The sequence below is a fragment of the Zasmidium cellare genome (assembly GCF_010093935.1).
Source record: "Zasmidium cellare ATCC 36951 unplaced genomic scaffold M409scaffold_10, whole genome shotgun sequence".
NCBI lineage: Eukaryota > Fungi > Ascomycota > Dothideomycetes > Mycosphaerellales > Mycosphaerellaceae > Zasmidium > Zasmidium cellare.
In genome coordinates this window covers 820,913-840,529 of record NW_022986954.1, presented here as the reverse complement: position 1 = coordinate 840,529, position 19,617 = coordinate 820,913, and the positions used below count along the sequence as shown (strand labels likewise).

Sequence of the window (19,617 nt, the reverse complement as noted above, 5' to 3'; positions counted from 1 at the left end):
GTTTAGAGATGGCGAGACTAGTGGTGATTGCTGCGCATAGTCCTAATACAGCAGCGGGAGAGAACTGGGCCGAAGTGAGTAGAGGACTCAAGCCTCGCTAGACCTCGAGGAAGTCTAGTGAGTAATAAGCAAAGATGCCGATGCTAGACCACCCAGCGGCGATGCAGGCGAGTGTGAAAAGCGAGTCGACTTTCAGGACACCGAAAGGAACTAGTGGATGGCTCACTTTCTTCTCGATAATGACGAAGGCGATGAAGAGGAGAATGCCGACGATGAGGAGGGTGTATGTGTAAGGTGTCTGCCAGCCAACGACCGGGCCTTGATTCCAAGCGAAGTTGAAGAGGACGAGGTTTCATACGCCGGTGATAGAACCGAAAGTATCGATGCGCTGCTAGATGCTGCATGTCTCAACCTTCTTTGGGTCTTTCGACTGGGAGGTCGCGGGTACAATAAGGAAACCGAGAACGGCGGCCAGCAGCAGACAAATGCACATTATCCAGAAAGCCCACGGCCACCACACCCTCTTAGAAAGCAGACTGGCGAAGACACTGCCTAGGACAAATCCTCCCGGAGCTGTGCAACTGCGGATCAAGGTCAGCGTCAATCCTCTCGGACAAAACCGTTTCCAACAACTAACTTACCCAAAAAGCGAGAACGCAATATTCTGCGTCATCCCCGGCTCATACGCTCGAGAAATAATAGCATTAGCATTAGGCAGCATAAACGCTGGACCAATACCCTGCATGGCACGACTGAAGGCGAAGAAGATAGGTCCGCTGTACACGGCGAAACCAGCGAGCAGACTCCACAGACTAAACCAGAGGAAGCCGCCGACGAAGAAGCGCTTGTAGCCGAAGACGTCGCCTAGTAGGGTATTAGCCACGTTGTCTTGAACAACTCATGTATGTATTGTCTTCTTACCAAGGCGTCCGGCGATTAGGATGAACGTCCCAACCGTCAGCGAATAGCCCGCTGCAAACCATGAAAGTGTACCAGGGTCGTTCTCGATACCGAAGCTCTTTGCGATGATTCGTTGCGGAAGAATGGACATAGCCAGTCCAGCCTGTGTGAAGAGCTGTGCAGAGCAAAGCACAGCGAGAAAAAAGATCTCTCTGCCCAATGATCGTGGGGACTTCGCACCAGGCTGGACGGTCTCAACCTGGCTACCGCTGTGGCTGCTGCTGGACAAGGATCCGTTTCGATCATTTGCGATGGGCTCTGTCTTGGTATCGTCTATCTCGCCAGGTCCCATGTTATCCCTTTCTTGCAAAGCCATGCTCGTAGTAGATGGATGGAAGCGGAGAGTGTCGTCGATAAGCGTTGGATGTCTCAGTGTGGAACATTTACAAGAGCTGTTGAGAAATCAGGACTATATACGACAGACCCGAATCCCTCACCAGATCCACGGAGTATGTTATAGTCGCTGATTTCTAAAGTCTTGTCGTCACTGTGGCTTCGCACGTAGCGTTTTTAGTGAATCTTAGGGGCTGTTGCGGCGTTAAGGATGACAAAGTGTGCGGCTGATGCGGCGATATCTTCTCATCCCGCGGCATCTGCGGACAATGGCCGGGGATGTGTAGAGAGGAAGTCTTGCGAGTAGGATATATAAAACATCGGTTGGAGAGCCCTTCATCCAGAGGGTGACAAAAAGCAGCAGTATTCCAAGGGTTTAGCGAGTGTCGGTGTCATCAACTCGGAATATCTCCATCCTCGAACCAAACGAACCGAACCAAGCATGGCCAAATACGCAAAAGACCAGCCATCAGGCTTCGAGAACGCGATCAAAAGAATCGCCATCGTCGGCGTAAGTCAACAACTCCACAAGATCAAACCAACCATCCTAACCCTTCTCACCAGGCCGGAGGCACAGTCGGCGCCTTCATAACCGCCGCCCTCTCCAACACCCCCAACCACACCCTCACAGCGCTCACCCGCCCGGGCAGCACCGCCGCCCTCCCCTCTCACATCAAAACTTTCTCAGTAGACTACACCTCCCCCACGTCCCTCACAACCGCCCTCCAAAACCAGCAACTCCTAATCATAACCCTCTCTCCGACCGCCCCACGAGACACACACAGCAAACTGGTTCAAGCGGCCGCTCGCGCCGGCGTGAAATACATAATCCCGAACGGCTACGGGCCGGATATCGAGAACACGAAACACGGGGAGGACATCCTCCTCGGCGCTGTGGCGCGGGCGCAGAGGGAGGAGGTGGAGAGGTTGGGCATGCAGTGGGTGGAGGTGTGTTGTGGGTTTTTCTACGATTATAGTCTCGCGGGAGGGGAGGCGAGGTTTGGGTTCGACTTTGAGAAACGCTCGCTGACTGTGTATGATGATGGAAATACGAAGATCTCCACGTCGACGCTGTCGCAAGTCGGACGCGCGGTGGCGAAGATGTTGAGTTTGAAGATTTTGCCGAAGGATGAGGATGATGGGAGTTTGACGCTTTCGAGATTTCTGAACAACGGGGTCTTCTTCAACAGCTTCGTCGTCAGTCAGAACGATATGTTCAGGAGCGTGAAACGGGTCACTGGAACGACTGACGCCGACTGGACGATCACCTACGAAGACACGCGAACCCGCTACGAGCAAGGCCTCGCGCTAGTGAAGCAGGGCAATATGTCTGGATTCGGGAAGTTGCTCTACTCGAGGTCCTTCTTCCCTGATGATCCGAGCGATATGTCGGCCAAGTCGCAGAATGAATTGCTGGGTTTGCCAAAGGAGGACTTAGATGAGGCGACCAGGGGTGGTATTGAAATGGTCAAGGCTTTAAATGCTCGTCCGGAGCGGATGGCGTCGTAGGCAGGAACAGTTTCAGTGCCGACGATACTCTATACGATGACCACGGGGATGATGTATCATAGTACTCCGCTCATGAGTTGCGCGAATCAAAAAGCATAATATTTAGGAGACGATCGTGAAGCATCGTGCTTTCATTTCTTATTCGAGTTCATGTGAAAAGAGGAGTAGCAGCATCCTGGGTATCAACAAAGAACAACAAGCATACGCCATGCCGCATCTTCTAGCCCAATGCACCCAACCCGTAGCCTCACGCTATGCAACGCCACGAAATGTTGACTCATGCAGACAACGCCTTTGTCATCCACTTCAACGCCCTGTCCGCTCAACGATGCTTGTATTTCTGGTTCAAAGAGTTAGCATCCAATCAAGTGTCACGAAGGGATGAGGATGGAACTGACGTCTTCGACTCTCCTCAAGTTGTCACGGTCAACCGCATTGCCAACGCCAAGAAGCGTCGTACCAACGGCTCTGGAAGCACCGATGACTGGCCGAAGAATCACAGTCGGAGCGTGTCTCGCGACCGCGCCGGCAGCACTGCCGGGTGTTCGACTCTCCAAGAATTCGCCTTGCACAGCAATCAAGGCATCGCGAGCGGTGAGAAGGTCATGCTCAAGATACTTTCTCGCAGATCGCAAGCCGGACATGAGACCGACAGGCTGGCTGGCGTAGGCAGAGACGGCAGGCTTCTCGGTCTCTTCAGTGTCGGAGATGTCGTGCCAGTTGTCCTGAGAAGAGATACGGCGACTTCCAGCACCAGGACGAGATGAGGAAGGTTCGGTGGGGTTGAGAAATTCTTCGGCGTTGGAGAGGAAAGTCTGCGTGCCCAACGCCACCTTCGCTCCAAGTCTGGCCAGCTCACTCGTGGTAGTCTTTCCAAAGTGATAGGCGCCTTTCTGGATGCTTCGAACCAATCTGCCGTCTTTCTTGTACTCTTTGATGGGAATGGTCACGACTTCGCTAAGGCCAACGCCGACATTGACCACGTTTCTGAAAGCCGCCACTCCAGATATGACACGAGGCAGCTGGTTGTTGATGACATCCGGGGTCCAAAGTCCGTCCAGCTTGGGGTGCAGCTGATCAAACCCGCCTACTCCATGCACAATAGCATGGCGCAAGAGGATGTTGGCTCCCTCCAGCGTCACGACATTCATCAGTTCGGAAGTCTTGCCTGCTCGAAGAGCCATCCAATCCAGGTTCTTGGGCTTGTAATCCAGGCGAAGCTCTACGTCCTCCACTTCGATTCGAGAGATGTAAGGCTTATCCTCCTCTGATGCTTCCGATTCAGGCACCGTCTCATCCTTGAACGCGAAGAAGCGAAGCATGAATTGCTCGGCGTCCTGATCCACATGCAATCTCAACGGCAGGGCGGTGACATGGAGCATGATGTCGGTTGCAGCGTGGCTTCGGATCGTTCTGACATTGTCCAGTTTGATGTGAAACATCGGCTTGGACATCTCCCGCATGCTGGGCTCGTCTCGGTGGGTGAGAAACTTTCGCCAGGTCGAGCTCGGCATTCGGTCGTAGATCTCGAAGTCCTGCAGGCGGATGTCGAGGGAACTAACAACTTCACCGCCTGGAGGCAGTACTACGACATCTACAGCCATGCCTTTGAGCTCGAAGGAGAGCTTGTGACTCGTACCGCGACCCAGCTTAAGCCGCTTGCGCTGTCGTCTCGTAGGTTGGCCGGCGCCAGAGTAGGTTGTCGACGGTCTGGAGAGTGCGGAAGCGGGCACGCTGGCAGTCTCACTAACATCCTCGTTGATGGTGTGATTAATACGTCGTCTGAGCTCTTCTGCGTCGTGGTCCCCAGGAATTCCGATGTAGATGGAGTTGAAAAGGACGTCGCCAATGACCGATCCATCATCATCTGGGTCCTGTCGAGATTGCCGACGTCGAGCTCTGCGTTCCTCTGCTTTCTGCTCAACCTGCTCGACCACTTCCGCAATGCCATCACGCGTGCGTTGCCAGTCATAGCCATCGTGCAAGTGCCACATGATGTTAGAGTCTCGAAGCTTCAATCTGAAGGGAACCTTGGGTGGAGCTTTGCCCTTCTGGGAGCGGTCGCCGATGTATGGGGCATTGAAGCGATTGCCATCTCCCAATGCCTGCTGTCCGCTCAATGCATCGTAACCCAGATCCTCGATCTCATACAAGCCAAGATCGACGGGCTCCTCGCTCAATGCTGGCTTGCATTGTCTGCTGAGGTCTCTGACCAACGCTGCGTCGCCCATTCGAGCCACGGGTGCTTCGGCCATCTCGAACGGATCCTCTTCCAACAGGCTCTCAGCGGTCTCGGGGTAATCTTCGCCGATTGTGCTTTCGTTCTCTGCATCAGCATCCATGCCGAATATGCCACTTCCCGGACCGTACAGGCTGCCAGCCATTTGTGAATGGTAAAGATCCTCGTCCAATGTCGAGGCAGCAATGCTCATCGAAGGCGACTGGGGATCATCATCAACAAGCGGATTGTCGGCATCGTACAGCACTGAAGGTGGGCGATGGTCTTCCTGCGGGACCGCCAGAGGCTCTCCAGTGAAAGATTTCATCAGATCTTCGATTTGCATCGGCTCGGTGAGGTATTTGGGCTCTTTGCTGGGCGGCGTCGGTGGTGCCAGAGCACCCAGAGTCGCGAAGAGCGTCTGCGTTGAATCTGCACAGGTTTCCAGCAGGAGCAGATTGACACTGACTCCAACTTCGATCGTCTTCGAGGTCACTTCGTCGTCATCTTCTTTAGCTTCGAACTTGACTTTCGCGGCTCGCATTGTGCCAATTGACACAAAATTGCGTTCCGTCAACGCCTTTGCGACGTTGCTCGACTGGTCTATCGGCACTGGTCCACGTGAGGCAGGATCCACGGGGCCCTCTACGACCTGTTCTGTGATGAAAAGCGATGCCTGTCGCAACTCCAGATTGACTACCATCGAGTCCGACGGCGGCACCGCAGTCGACAGCTGCGCATCAGACAGGACCAGTATGGCTTTGGATAGCAGCTTTTGGGGCGTCAGACCAATCGCCGAGTCGTGCACAAGGATGTCGATCTGCATCTTCTTTGCAGTAGCAGTGGATGACGGTACAGCTTCGTTCAGCGCCAGATTTGCAACCGACTGTGCCAAGTGTGCCGCGATTTCGGTGGGCTCCTTCTCCTCGTCCATGCTCGTCAGGTCCAAGATCACCGGGACACTGTACTCCAGAGCGAGATTGAACAGCTTGACCTTGATCGCGTCATCTCCAAGCATTCTGGCCATGATGACGGGCAGATTGTCGGCACCAGCGAGTGGTACAAAAGGGTGGATCAGGGTTGGACCGCCCAGTTGGCTGGCATCAACTGATCCAATCGATAATGCGAGCAGTGGTGGAACTCCGACATGAGCAAGCTGCAGTACTTTGACAAATATCTGCGCCTGCCCGAAGCGCTCGTTGACTGGCAATCGAGCCTCAATTGTTCCGAGCCGAACGAGTGTAAGAAGGCCTGGACGCTCGTCCTCTGGCAGGTACTTGGCCACTGCAGATAGCTTGTTGAGATCCTTTTCGAGTGCAGATAGAGTTGATACGAAGCCCCAGTTATCTATCCTGATCTTGGTGTCATCAGCCATGAGCCGAAGAAGTGCTCCTTTGCGTCGCTGGCGCAGTAAAGTGTCCAGCAAGATGTCCTCGTCGTTGTCGTACTTGTCTCTGGATGGTGTAAGCAGTGACAGCAGTCGCTCGAGATCCGTGTCCACCGGCTGGTTCAAGTATTCCACTCGAATTCCAGCAAGGTCGATTGTCGCAGGGGAAGAAGTGTGGTCGTCGATGAATGGCCCTTGCAGCAGGATATGGTCTACGGTTGTCCTCAATCCACCTTCGCGGTAAATAGCCTTCACGGTCCCCGTCTTTGCCATCAGTGAGCAACGCGGGCCGCGTAGATGTACCACCACACCACCGAGTCTGCCGTTGAGCTTGATTTCAGGATCAGAACTTGGAGTCTCTGCCTCGCCAGCGAATCGTACACCTCTCGATGGAGGCTTGGATGCCACTGGAGAGTTCGTTCCACTCTCAGACATGACTGAACTACCCAGCTCCACCATGCCGCTGAGACCACCAAACGATCCAAAGGTGTCGTCAATCAGTGCAAGATCGATTGCCAACTGAATCTGAGCAGTCTGTAGATGCGCCTCCGTGACTGCTCGCTTTTTGATGTCGAACCTGTTCTTCGACACGCGGACCGAAATTGCCGATTCGTCCTTCGAGTTCACCTGTGATGCGCTGACGTTGCCGGGTTCAACGCATAAGAAATCTGCACCGCCCATGAGGATCTTGAGGGTTTGTGTATGAAGACTGGTTGCCTCAGCTTGTCTGAAGACGATGTGGTCCACGACGATGTCGATAGTGCCATGGCGATCAAGAGGCAAGTCCTTCAACTTTGCAGGGTGGTCCAGACGTTCGAACATGAGAATCTGCAGGCGGGATACTTGGATCGAACATTCAGGATTGGTCTTAGTGGTCGTGTCCGACTTAGACGAAGGTTTCGCCTTCAGAGAAGCTTCCACTGCAGCCGCGGCCTTCGTGGACAATGCATGTAGCAGTCGGCCCGTCGGAATGTCGATCTGAGCAGATAGTGTGCCCAGTGAGACTTCGACACTATCCTCAGCGTTGGAAGTGCTAAGCTCCTCTCGTGATGGGAACAACACGCTCTGTGAGGTGGTGTAGACAGAATTCGTACCACGCCTCCGCGAGCCACTCATCTCCGCATATGCAGAGAATGCGCCAGGGGTACCGAAACCAAAGTGACTGGATTTCGCTCGAGGATCGTTTGGTGCCACAGCTGGACCTTCATCGACCGGCTGCTGGCCTGTGGGAGTCGATATGGACACTCTATCCAGGAAAAGCAATTCTCTAGATGCCATAGACTGTGATGGTCCTCCTGCAGCGGCAGGTGGGTCCGCAAAGGCAGGTGTCTGCGCTCGCGGCGTCGCATTGCCAGACGGCAGGTTGGAAGTCGTCGTGTCTTTGGAGGAGATGTTTCCATCCAACTTGGTGATGTCTTCAGGCACTGGCTTGCGTGCGGCATCGGGAGAATCCGAACGCTCACTTTGTACATCTGATGCCCAGCCTCCAGGCATCTTCATCTGAGGACTGCCCGTCATGGCGCTCATGTACATGCTTTGTGCTTCTTCATGGCTGAAAACCCTCGACTCCAGCATCTCGTCACTTGGAGAGTCTTGACGTCCAGGTGGGATTTGCAGCTGCTCAGCATTTGCACGACTCTGCTCCAGGGCGTCTCGCTTGTTGTCCGTAATCTCGTGGCTTGAAGAGGCGAGTACTTGAGCGAGAGGCTCGTATACTCTGTGCTGACTCTGCTCAAGGTTTGGCCAGGATCCCGGACCTGTTTGCAAGCGGTGCCGCTGTGGGCTCTCATCAAATCTTGGCCAAGACCCAGGCGACTGCAAGGTGCGATCGTATGGTGAGACAGGGCGACGGAGTCGTGAAGCAAATGGACTGGTTCCACGGGACGAGTGCGCGGTGGGCTCTGGGTGAATCAACAGCGACTCTGGCAGGTCCTCTTCGCTGGCCATCGATTTCCACAAGTCTTCTGCCGGGGCGCTGGTGTTGCTTCTACGTGAGCCCCAGCTGATGTTGTCGTCGCCAGGGCGGATATCAAGAGCCGAAAACGACGGGTCTCCATGATCTGCGGCATTGTCATCGCTCCTAGCGTCTGCAAAACGGTCAGCATCCATCGTCGCTGTGGAATCTTTCAACGACGACGCAGGCGGTGGCAGTGGCAAAGATGGCGACATGGCATGGCTGGGCGACCTGGAGCTGGTAGATGAGTAAGAACGGTCAGTCAGCGTAGAGGCCGTTGGCCTCATTGAAGCCTGGATGGCGTCGAAGGCTCCAAGATCAGATGCAGGGCTCCTTCCGGGCGATTTGCTGTCCGTTCTCGACGTTTGTGATGGCAAATCCGACAGCTCGGCCAGAAAAGTGTCGTCGGATAAGATGTCGAGGGAGATGTCTTGCAAAGACACGGTTCTCTTTTGATGGACGACAAGTCCAACTTCCGTAGATTGCACCTTGTCGACCGTAGCACCTCCCACATTCAGCTCCAACGCAACAGGGACGCTGTCTCTGACCTCATTCTGGATCTCGGTCTCGATCTTGAGGTGCACATTGCGGACTTCCACCTTGATTCGATCCACCAAGCCCTGCAGGAAGCCGCTCAAGAAGCCAGGCACTCCAATGCCCACTCCAGTGCCAACGTCATCGCTCGCACTGCTCTCGCTGACGAACGACTCTTCCACGCCACCAGCGCTGGCTGCGACGACAGCTTCCAGCTCTTCACGCTCTTTCACTGGCTCCTCCTTCAAAAAAGACTTTGCCACCTCTTGTGTTGTTGGAATGTGCAACTCTTCCTCGGAATCTGACAGACCTCCTGGGTCATATGGCGGTGGTGAAGGTATCCGCCGGTTCGTCTTGCGGTGCTGCGGCGCACGGGCAGTATTTGGTGACCTCGCACGCTGCTTTCCGTGTTGCTGGTTCGAAACAGCCTCCTCTTCCAAATGAGCCACAATCTCCACCCCATCTACTTCGACCACGATGCTAGACTGGTAGAAATCGGCGGGGATGGTGAGGCGGAGTGACAGCACGCGGGCCGTCTCGAGACGCAGGCACGGCGGGAGTTGGGCGAGTTTGGTGATGCGCTTGATGTTCAGGCCGACATCCTTCAGGTCGATGACGTTGGTCTTGCCGATGGTGATGTCGAGGTTGTCGATGTCGATCGCCTTGTCCTCGAGCAGTCCGGTCTTGGACAGGCCATAGCGCAGGCCGTAGCCCAGCACCTTCTTCTGCCACCACGACATGTCTGACTGCCGAATACAGAATCTTGCCACAGCCTAGCGTCTTGGCTATCGCGGTGAAGTGAATGTTTGTGCTTTGGTCTGCCCCGGCAACAAGTCCAGGCCGACTCTCGGTATCGCGTGCCTCAGGCAGCTGGTTGTTCGGTGGTGCATGGCCGTCTAGTGTCGCAGCATCGTCGGGTACTTAGTCGTAGGTGGATCTGGTATTTTGTAGGCGGAAAGGGGTGCAAAGGGAGCGACGCAGGTGGGGGGGAAGGAAATCGCCCAAGAGGCGGTGGTGGGCTGCGGTGGTGGGCGGCGGTGGTTGAGAGAGAGATGGACGACGTGCGGCGTGATGGCTAACATGTGACTCCATCGTCGACATCCCTGCACCGCGGGGCAAGCGACGGCTCGTCCCGCTCTAGCGCCGCCGATCTCCCCAAGATCTTTCGCCGACTTCACCTCGTTAGCAACATCCACAACGCCCTACAACTCCATCGCCGCTGCCATTCCTTCTACTCCCTGATCACATGATTGGGGCATCAAGTGAATATATCTGCATTGCACCCTGGCTCACTTCATCCACAGGGCAGCCGTACGGTGTCTGCAGCAGGCTAGCACGGCCAAGTCCGCCGAGACGGTAGTAAACAAGACTATCTCTTAACCTATCTTCGCTCTTTCCACTCCTCTATCTACTCTCAAACTCGATCAAAATGGCCTCCTCACAGCCAGGCCCAGTGTCAGATGAAGAGTACGCCAAGCAGGAAGGCGTTCCGAGCTACGACCAGCCCTTCATCCAGAAGTACCTCGATGGGAGAGATGCTTTGATCGCACAGGAAAAGGCCCAACGCTACGATCATGCTTTCAGGGAAACACTCTCGCCAATGGCTGCCGAGGCGTCTACTATCGTTTCGGCCATTCGATACGAAGAGCAGCAGACTCTCTGGCAGCCGAGCGTGGAGGACGAATTGGCCATTTCGACCAAAGGCAACATCTACCCCGGCATGATGTTCACTCTCGCCAAGGAGCGCATGGAGAAGAGCAAACTCTGGCAAATTGTCAAGAAGATGCCAAAGGGGGCGTTGCTGCATTGTCACTTGGATGCTACTGGCGACATGGACTGGCTGATTGAGACCGCTTTTGCCACTCCCGGTATCTGCATTCTATCAGAGCAACCTCTCGACACGGCTGAGCGGCGTACCAAATCACTCTTCAAATTCCGCTTCACCAAGTCAGAATCAGTATCAGAAGGCCCATCAATCTGGTCAGAACCTTACAGATCCGACCACAGGATACCAATTGCCAAGGCCGCCGAAAGTTTCCCCGATGGTGGCAAAACTGGATTTATCAAATGGCTCAAGGACAGAATGACAATCACTGAACAAGAATCTATCTCCCACCACATGGGCCCCAACGACATCTGGGTCAAGTTCATCTCCTGCTTCGCCGTGGTAAAGACCTTCCACCGCTACGAACCCATCTTCCGCGCCTTCATCCGTCTCATTCTCAAATCCTTACACGAAGATGGCATCCGATGGGTCGATATCCGAACCGACTTTACCACACCCTACTTCTGCGAGGGCTCAGAGACGCCTGAAGACGGCAACTTCACCTTCCTCGAGCACCTTGAAGAGGAAATCGCCAAGTTCAAAGCATCGCCTGAAGGCAAAGGCTTCTGGGGTGCACGTGTGATCTGGACGACCATTCGGCATGGTGGCACTCGCCTAATTGTGGAAGACATGAAGGACTGCATCGACTGCAAGTGCGAGTTCCCTGAGCTCATCGGCGGCTACGATCTCGTAGGGCAAGAAGATCTCGGGCGTTCGCTTGTCGACCTCCTGCCAGAACTCTTCTGGTTCAAGAAGGCATGTGCGGAGTCCGGTGTCGACATCCCTTTCTTCTTCCACGCCGGTGAAACCCTGGGCGACGGCAATGACGTAGACGAGAACGTGTACGACGCCATCCTCCTCGGCACTCGCCGCATCGGCCATGGCATTACGCTCTACCGCCACCCTCTCCTCTGCGACATGGTCAAAGACAAGAAGATCCTCATCGAATCCTGCCCCGTCTCCAACGAAGTCCTGCGCTTCACCGGCAGCATCATGATGAACACTCTCCCTGCTCTCCTCGCAAAGGGCGTGCCCTGCAGTCTGTCCAACGACGACCCCGCCATCTTGGGCCAGGGCAGCAGCGGCATGAGTCATGATTTCTGGCAGTCACTCCAAGGTTGGGATAATCTCGGGCTTCCCGGTCTGGCGTCATTGGCAGAGAACAGTGTTCGATGGGCGAACTTCGAAAACTGCACGGCGAAAGAGTGGAACGCTGAAATCAAAGCCGGCGCATTTGGTGAAGGTATCAGGGCAGAGAGGATGAAAGAGTGGGCAAAAGAGTTTGAGACCTTCTGTGCGTGGATCGTCAAGGAGTATGGCGAGGCCAGGGAGGTGGAAGGCCTGGACTGATATGTTTTGGAAGATGGTCCGAAGGAGTGGGGGTAGTGGTATGTTGGCTTAGCGAGGTGTTGTGGTGAAATGAACAGGTCTTAACGCAGCAGATGAGAGATGGTGCGTCGTTCAACCGACTTGAGCGAAGTTTGACACAAACTTAGTAGCGTGATGAAAAAAGAGTGTCGCTGAATAGCTGTACCATTTTCTGATGTGACAGACGTCATCAGTTCAGCCGTATCGATCTGGCAGACTACAGACTACAGGCAATCCAAATTCTAATCGACCATGTCTTATTAGTGTGAACACAGCTGTGGGCATTGTGATGTTGTGGGAAGTTGAAATGTGCGTGTATTCTCCTCCGCGAGTGACCATGGCAACAATTTCGAACCCTCCCGAAGACCAAGATCCTTCTCAGTCTCAGATCACAAGATGGATATCACACCAAAACCACCTCGCGGCGCTCAAACGCGCCATCCCAATTCGAATTCGTCAGAGCGCGCTTATCAACATACACCTGCAAGATCCCCAACCTCTCGTAAGCGCCCTTCTTAGTCGGTGATATTCCCAAGACGAGTAAAGCGTATATAGTAAGCTTACGACCGGCAGCTACACCAACAATCATAAGATCAACCAGGGCCGAGAATGGGACGTCTGAGGATTGCGACGCCCGTGCCGCTGTAGTGACGGTGGCCTCCGTTCCGCTTTGAGCCACCTCGACCGCTGTTAAGCACGTATCTGGCACGAAGGCACATCTGTAGCGTTCCCAGCCCTCGTCTTGGACGAGGTACTCGCCTCCAGTCGTGACCTTGGAAAGAACACTGGACTTGAGGCGTGCGAAGAGACGGACGTGGCCGTCTGTTACTTCTCCGTACGGGTTCAGGCCCGGGGCATGACATTTCGCGTCGTGTGTCGTCAGGACATCGGACTCGAAGATGGATTTGCCGTCGATAGTATGCTCCAAGTAAGCGTACTTGGTCCAGTCGTCGACGGAAACCCAGGAGAACGATGGCCCGTAGTACTGCGATGGAGCGGGTCTAGGATCGTCGTTGTCGTGATTGACGTACCATGGAAGACCTAGTGGTAAGTCACCGAGCCACAGACCAGCCAAATACTGATCCTGGAGGTATTGCGCCACATCAGAGACGACTCCAGATAGAGCGGGGAGACGATCAGTCGCTCTGGTGAGTTTCATCTTCGCATAGGTATTGACTACCCGCAGTCGCCAGTCGGCGTATACATTTTCAGCGGAGTCTGGGTTTTGGAAAGGCCGGCCGGTGGAGAGATCGAGGGCCGAGCGATCGCTCAACCTTCGTAACATATCGATGTCAGCGTCGAAAAATTTCGGTAATAGAAGACCGATGAAGTCAATGCGAAGGCTACGTGAGGCTTCGTCAAAGACGAACGGAGTCAAGTTGTGCTCGCATTCGCACGAGACGACGGAATTGCATTCCCAGCGCATCTCGTCGTTGTTGAAGAATACACAGCGCCTCGCAAGCACTACTTCCTGGAGACACCATGCCCGTGATGCGGTATGGCCGGGTTTATGATCCATGTTCTTATAGATGGCAAACTCATGACAGTCACTCAGTTCGCCGGGCTGCGCGATTGGAAGTCCTGTGTACTCGAGTGGGCACTCTCCGAGAAACCCTGCGGCAGCCTGTGGCGAAGAATCTGCAACCACAACCACGGCGGCTTTCCTGTAGATGTTTCCCATCTTGGCAGACTCTCTCTCCCAATCCGAGACATCATCCTGTACGATACACAACACATCGATCCAGACATGTTCGACGCCAATGCCGCGGGCGCACATGACGGCGTCTTTGAAGGTCTGGGGCAGTGTTTCGAGGTCGATGTCGTTGTGTAAAGCGTTCAAGTTGGATCTCGTCGTCTTCATTAAGGTCTGGGTGCCCCAGCAATGCATGAGGGCAATATATGGATAAACTGTATCCGACGTGGTGTGAAGCCTCAAGTGGGAACTGTCGAGATTAGATCCAACATACAGTAGTCGCCCAGGACCTGCATGAGTTTCATCGAGGTCTTCTCGGCATCTCTGATCGACGTGCTGTGTTCTGCATTCGTGGAGCCAGTTACGAAGCCGATGGAAGCTTTCCGGGGCCTTGAAGCTGCGACGGTAACGAGGACCTGGAGTCATGGTTTTCCACGATTGAGAGGAGCCGATGTGAGGTCTGATGGTCGCATAAGTCTTAATCTTGGATAGACTGGACGATATATCAATACTAATTGTCTCGGGCGATATCGTTAACTCAAGCGGGGCAAACGTGCCCACATACGCAGAGCCCAGTGTCGTCAAGCCACGGTGGACGAGAGCGCAAAGTTGACAGCCATTTTGGGAAGATACGTGGAAGTCGGAGGTGAAGAGATCATGTCGTGATGTCCAGTAAGAAGGAGCCACACTTGTGGTGCCAATCGCGGCCTCGAAGTTGACGAGCTTGTCCGGTCGCTGATTGAAGCAGGTCGGGCACCCGCTGCGCGGTACGGACAGACGATAATCGGATCCACGAATAATGCCTAATCCTCCACTTGCGCGGATATCTGCCATTCTCGCGGCGGCATCCAGTCTCGTAAAGCCATGGCCAGAGTGTCCCTCGGAAGCAGTCTTGTAGCAGTCACCACAATAGGAAACGTCGGGCCAGGCAAGGCATTGATAGCGGACAGCGCGAGAGCGCTGTGAGCAATGGCTGCATGTGAAGACATTGGCCCGGAGTTCTGCAACTTCGACTTCGATGGTCTGGTCTGCAGCAGACGCATCAGGCTCGGCGGATCTGAGGGATTGTGCATTGGTGTCCATTGGGGCTCAAGACGTCCCGCTGTACAAAGACAGCGGATGGGCGACAAAACGGCTTCTCAAAGGACACATGCATCTTGGGCTGTAGAAGTCCGGCTTTGTAGAACCCCAATGAGGCTGAGGATGGAAAGCACGGCCCGCTTTGTGTAACACTCACTGACCCTCGTCGTTTCGCTCAAAGTAGTGGCACATGATCATGAATGGCGTGGCAGGTACACGCCAGGGAGTTCAGTGAGGCTGTGAATCGTCCTGCATATTCCCTGGTGGGCTGACGATAGATATGGATGGTGTCTGACTTGGAGGTAGACGGGGAACGTTCACTCGAGAGAAGGTCCGAGCCAAGCATTCCGGCCCGCGCCGCTCCCCGCGCGTCCGTGCTTTCTAAATCTCCGTCAAAACTCGACTCACACCTCCAACTTCTCTTCCTCTCTCCCAAGCGCCGTCCTCACGAAAGCCGCGTTTCTTTGCTCACACACAGACAAGTCCTCGCACTTCGTCCACCTCTTGGCAAATGAGAAATTCGGAGTAATCTTCAACCAACCTGCACCGTCACCTCCTCTTCGGGAGCTCTGACACTCTGCCCGTGAGGGCCTGCCGTGACCCCCACGGCTGCACTTGGCATCAGAAATCTCAGCAACCGCACCGCTCGCATCACGTGCCTCTTCGGGGGTACTGTGCGGCTGGGCGGGACGGCACTGCTATGGGAGCCGGTGCGAAGATGGTGTGTTCATACACGACACTTCAGTGCAATACGCGGCGTATCTGCAGCTTCCTGCGCCTTCCTCGCTCATTTGCTTCGGCGGTGGGTGAGGGGGTGCGGGGAGCGAGGGTATCATTCGATTCCGATTACTCTTGTGAGGACGGCGCTTCACTCTTTTTTCTTCTCAGGTGAGTCTAGAATCAACTTTGGGAGGTTCGAGGATACTGCTAATCAAGTGCTTTTCGCTTTGCTGCGGCATGGGCATCTCGCCACTTCATGACCCTCTTCCTCTCGATCACTCCCTCAACACTGGCATCTCGCTCTTCGACTTGCTCTGCGTACTTTCCAGCGTGTACATAAGATCGGTCCGCATCGTGTACTTCACACCTTGCAAGACATCATCACCAGAATGGAGCAGATCCCGGTGCTGGAACAGCAGGATCCTTCCCGTCCTCGGCATCACATCGAGGTCGCGGTCTTTGTTCATCGTCACCGAGTGGAAGGTCGTGGCGCCGCCGGTCAGTCCCAACTTGGCAAACTTGGCTCTGTCCTTGGGGTCCATCTCCGCCAGCTCCTCCTCAGACGGCCCACCAGCGTTGTTCAGATACAGATGCAATGTAAAGTATGACCTCTCCTTCCGATCCGGTGTTTCATAACTCCCATCGCAATGCGGCCGAAAGTACTCTCCACCCACATACTTCAAGAACCTCATCCTCTCATTCGGCCGGGTCAACTTCCACACTTCACCTCTCTTCATCGGCCCATTCCCAAAGATCCTCGGCACATTCTCCAACCGCACAATCTCCTGCACTTCCGGCAGATGCTCAATCCGCTTCCAGACCTTCGTGGCGACGGTGGGCGAGTCCCAGATGATGCGACTGCAGTTGCGAGCGTCGGCGATGAGTTCCTGGCGGCCGTTGCCCATGTTGATCATTGCCCGCTCCCACTTGCCGTTGGAGCTGGCTTCGGCGCCTTGAAGGAGCTGGTCGCATTCGGCTGGACTGAGGACGTTTTCGAGGATGACGGCGTACAGGCCTTGGTATTCGGGGAGAGAAGTCTGGCTGAAGTCGATGCGGGAGACGGTGATGTCTGGGGCGGGTTTGGAGAGGAATTCCTCTGGGAGGAGAGTTTGAGAGACCATCGTGGCGGTGTTGGTATGGTGCTTCGTTCGTGGCATATGATTTTGATGCGTGAAGTTTTCAGCTGAATCTGAATTGGGAGGTCAGAGGTGGGAAATGGCGTTTGTTTGTTGATTTGTGTGTTGATTTCAATGCACTGGTGCCTGGTGGCTGAGCTGTTTCGCTTGGTGATGACTCAGGCCAAAAGTCGGAGGCGCAGCTTGAGGTGCTTCACCGGTCAGACATTCAAAGCCTCATGATTCACACCAACCTTGATCTAAGACCAGATCCGTATACTGCTGGACTCTGCTGGCACTGCTTGCGAGAGGTTTGGGCTTCTCTGTTGGCAGGTGTACCACCGGACTAATGCAAGGGCTGGAAGCTTATTCCATCTTCATGTGCGGATCCTTCCCACCGCAGCCATCCGTCGATCAAAGGTTTGGCGAATGAATGAACCCTTCAAATACCCTATTATACCTCCATCTACCGTGCTCTGCCGTCGACCCATGGTTCATGTGGAGACGACGCTCATCCTCATTGCGGCCTCGCATCAGACAGAGGAGGTAGCCTCACCCTACCCTTGCACAAAGCCCAAGCCCAGAGCACGTCAACAATTAGAACGTCGAAGAAGCTAAAGACCAGACTTCCTCCGAACACGATTGAGTGATACGTCCAGGCGTCGTCTGTTGTAATGCCGACATAAGACACAACAATGGCCCATGGCAGTACCCAAAGGAGATTGCTTATGAGAGATTGGTACAAGTACCAGCGCGGACGGCTCGACAGGAGAATAGTCGCCAGCTGTGTTGATAGAGCGTAGAAGATGTAGCACCAGTCAATGGTCTTCCACATCTTCTCCGTGATAAGCGACACGACCGTGGAGCCTGAGATGTAGAAGGCGAATCTCCTTGCACCGTAGAATGACAAGAAGAGGCAGAGTGGAACCTCCACGGCCAGAGCTATTGCACATGAGACGAAAGCCGGACGGCAGACTGATACTAGCTCTTTCACCGAAGCAGTTGGACGACGATTGCTTGCGCCTTTACTTCGCCGCCACGCGCCCCAGGCGTGGCCAACGAAAGCCAAAGATGTTGCCTCGAGTGCCTGAACTGGCACCATGACCAAGCCCCATCGTATCGTGGAGAACAGGCCCCAAGCTGTTGCATAGTTCGATCCCATGGCCACGATGCCGCTGACCAGCCACAGATACAGCGCATTGCGAACGGCAGACTCGGCGAATGTGAAAGCGCCAGGTCGGGCAAGCACTTTGAGTCCGAGAAGCGTTGGCCTCGCCATTTCAGAACTTCCGGCAATCGTCCTTGTTTTCCTGTTCACCGTCCATAAGAAGTACACTAAGCCCGCAGCGGATGCAGCCAGTCCACAAGCCAGTTGAGTTGCAGCTTGGGTGTTGACTGTCGGAGTGATGCCGTGCACGTGAAACTTGGATATCAGGATCATATCCAGCACGATATTGATGGCGAACTTCGCTGAACTGATGATCAGTGGGACGTCTGGCTGATCTAACGCTCGCGTCGCAGCTGCCACGGCCGTCTCGATAGCTGAAGAAAGTGCAGAGAATGCGGAGATTCGTACGTATGTGATCGAGGCATCTCGTACTTCAGCCGGTACGAATGCTGTGGCGAACTGCTCCGCAGCTGCGGTGAAGGTGATAGAGAGGATGAGCCCGAGGACACTTTGGAAGAGAATCAAGGTGTAAGATAAGCCATGTCGTTCGGCGAGGGTGCGATTGGACTTGTCCCCGATGATGTTCCACGCTGCTCTGGGGAGGCCTTCGTTGATGACTTCGGATACAACGCCCATATAAGTGTACGAGTCAGTCGTCACCACTAGAGAAGCGTCGATGTTGGCCACCCATAGCTTGCTTAGGGTTTGGTACAGCGCTGGCAAGATGAAAGCGCCGATGTTAAAGATCAGACTTCCATAGTAGTGAGAGCGGCTCAGCACCTTTCGTTTGTCTGGGTCCGCATTATGAGGCTGATGGTCCAGAACCTCCTGGCCGACTGCAGTCGTCTCAACCGTAGTATCATCTTTGGGCAGCATGGTGTAAAGGCGGCGCCAGAGGACATGGCGACGGAAGGCACGAAGCGCCTGGACGAGCATTTGTATGCCGGCGATGTCGCATTGCAGCAAACTGCAGCCAAGAAAATGGCAATGAGTGTTACGCCGACGTGCAGGTGGAGTGAAGAGGAGGCACGGCGATCGTCAACAAAGAGGAGACGAGGTCGGATGCAATGGCTCTTTCGGGCCTAGATCGAGAGCTATCTATCCGTACGGCTACTTGACTCTCCTCTTGGTCCGAGATCTCCCTCTTCCTGACCATCAACATCCGATTTTAGGTATCAATACGGCGAAGAGACGACATACGAGCTGCGAGGAGAAGGCTGTCTACAATATGTCGCTAGCAAAAGCTCACATCCGCATCGCCCGTCCAACAAACGACCTCGAGCCGATCAAGAAATTCTACTGCGAAGGCCTGGGTCTGAAGGTCCTATACGAGTTCTACGACCACGAGGGCTTTGATGGCATCATGCTGGGGTCGTCCACTGCTCCTTATCACTTCGAGTTCACAAGAAAGGCTGGACACGATGCTGGCCGTGCTCCGAGTGATGACAATCTGACTGTCTTTTACCTTCCGGATGAAGCGGAATGGAAGGCCGCTGTTGACCGCATGACCACTGCTGGGCATGCATCTGTGAAAGCTTTCAATCCGTACTGGGACCGATGCGGAAGGACATTTGAGGATGCTGATGGATATCGAATTGTGTTGTGCAAGATGGACTGGAAGAATCCCGACGTTTGATAGCATGAAGTTGGTTCGAACAGTCAACGCTTTTGCTCAGAACTCCTATCCATGCTGAGATGCTTCAACAAATCGCGAACGCCGTGTCCAATGCCTAGAGCGCTGATTTCTCAGTCA

The 19,617-nt window shown here is 54.5% G+C and overlaps 8 protein-coding genes across 8 annotated transcripts; 3 read left to right on the top strand and 5 right to left on the bottom strand.

The window, feature by feature from the left end:
* Positions 1-391: 391 nt before the first annotated feature.
* M409DRAFT_20681 (uncharacterized protein) lies at positions 392-1,276 on the bottom strand (the record flags this gene model as incomplete). The annotated part of the gene is made up of 3 exons (XM_033805498.1): positions 392-581; positions 642-864; positions 922-1,276. 3 exons carry the CDS (start codon positions 1,274-1,276, stop codon positions 392-394), a joined length of 768 nt encoding a protein of 255 aa, XP_033670352.1.
* A 459-nt stretch (positions 1,277-1,735) lies between these two features.
* M409DRAFT_36175 (uncharacterized protein) lies at positions 1,736-2,802 on the top strand (the record flags this gene model as incomplete). The annotated part of the gene is made up of 2 exons (XM_033810512.1): positions 1,736-1,804; positions 1,858-2,802. 2 exons carry the CDS (start codon positions 1,736-1,738, stop codon positions 2,800-2,802), a joined length of 1,014 nt encoding a protein of 337 aa, XP_033670351.1.
* Positions 2,803-3,124: 322 nt separating this feature from the next.
* M409DRAFT_20679 (uncharacterized protein) lies at positions 3,125-9,635 on the bottom strand (the record flags this gene model as incomplete). Its single annotated transcript, XM_033805497.1, has 2 exons — positions 3,125-3,142; positions 3,201-9,635. The coding sequence occupies 2 exons, from the start codon at positions 9,633-9,635 to the stop codon at positions 3,125-3,127; spliced, it is 6,453 nt and encodes a 2,150-aa protein (XP_033670350.1).
* Positions 9,636-10,324: 689 nt separating this feature from the next.
* Positions 10,325-12,070, top strand: M409DRAFT_20678 (uncharacterized protein; the record flags this gene model as incomplete). Its single annotated transcript, XM_033805496.1, has 1 exon — positions 10,325-12,070. One exon carries the CDS (start codon positions 10,325-10,327, stop codon positions 12,068-12,070), a length of 1,746 nt encoding a protein of 581 aa, XP_033670349.1.
* Positions 12,071-13,718: 1,648 nt separating this feature from the next.
* On the bottom strand, positions 13,719-14,207 carry M409DRAFT_36170 (uncharacterized protein; the record flags this gene model as incomplete). The annotated part of the gene is made up of 1 exon (XM_033810510.1): positions 13,719-14,207. A coding segment is annotated over one exon (489 nt), but the record flags the coding sequence as incomplete, so codon positions are not given.
* Positions 14,208-15,856: 1,649 nt separating this feature from the next.
* M409DRAFT_52695 (uncharacterized protein) lies at positions 15,857-16,702 on the bottom strand (the record flags this gene model as incomplete). Its single annotated transcript, XM_033812149.1, has 1 exon — positions 15,857-16,702. The coding sequence occupies one exon, from the start codon at positions 16,700-16,702 to the stop codon at positions 15,857-15,859; it is 846 nt and encodes a 281-aa protein (XP_033670347.1).
* A 511-nt stretch (positions 16,703-17,213) lies between these two features.
* Positions 17,214-18,740, bottom strand: M409DRAFT_65112 (uncharacterized protein; the record flags this gene model as incomplete). Its single annotated transcript, XM_033816375.1, has 1 exon — positions 17,214-18,740. The coding sequence occupies one exon, from the start codon at positions 18,738-18,740 to the stop codon at positions 17,214-17,216; it is 1,527 nt and encodes a 508-aa protein (XP_033670346.1).
* A 352-nt stretch (positions 18,741-19,092) lies between these two features.
* On the top strand, positions 19,093-19,500 carry M409DRAFT_20674 (uncharacterized protein; the record flags this gene model as incomplete). Its single annotated transcript, XM_033805495.1, has 1 exon — positions 19,093-19,500. The coding sequence occupies one exon, from the start codon at positions 19,093-19,095 to the stop codon at positions 19,498-19,500; it is 408 nt and encodes a 135-aa protein (XP_033670345.1).
* Positions 19,501-19,617: the final 117 nt, after the last annotated feature.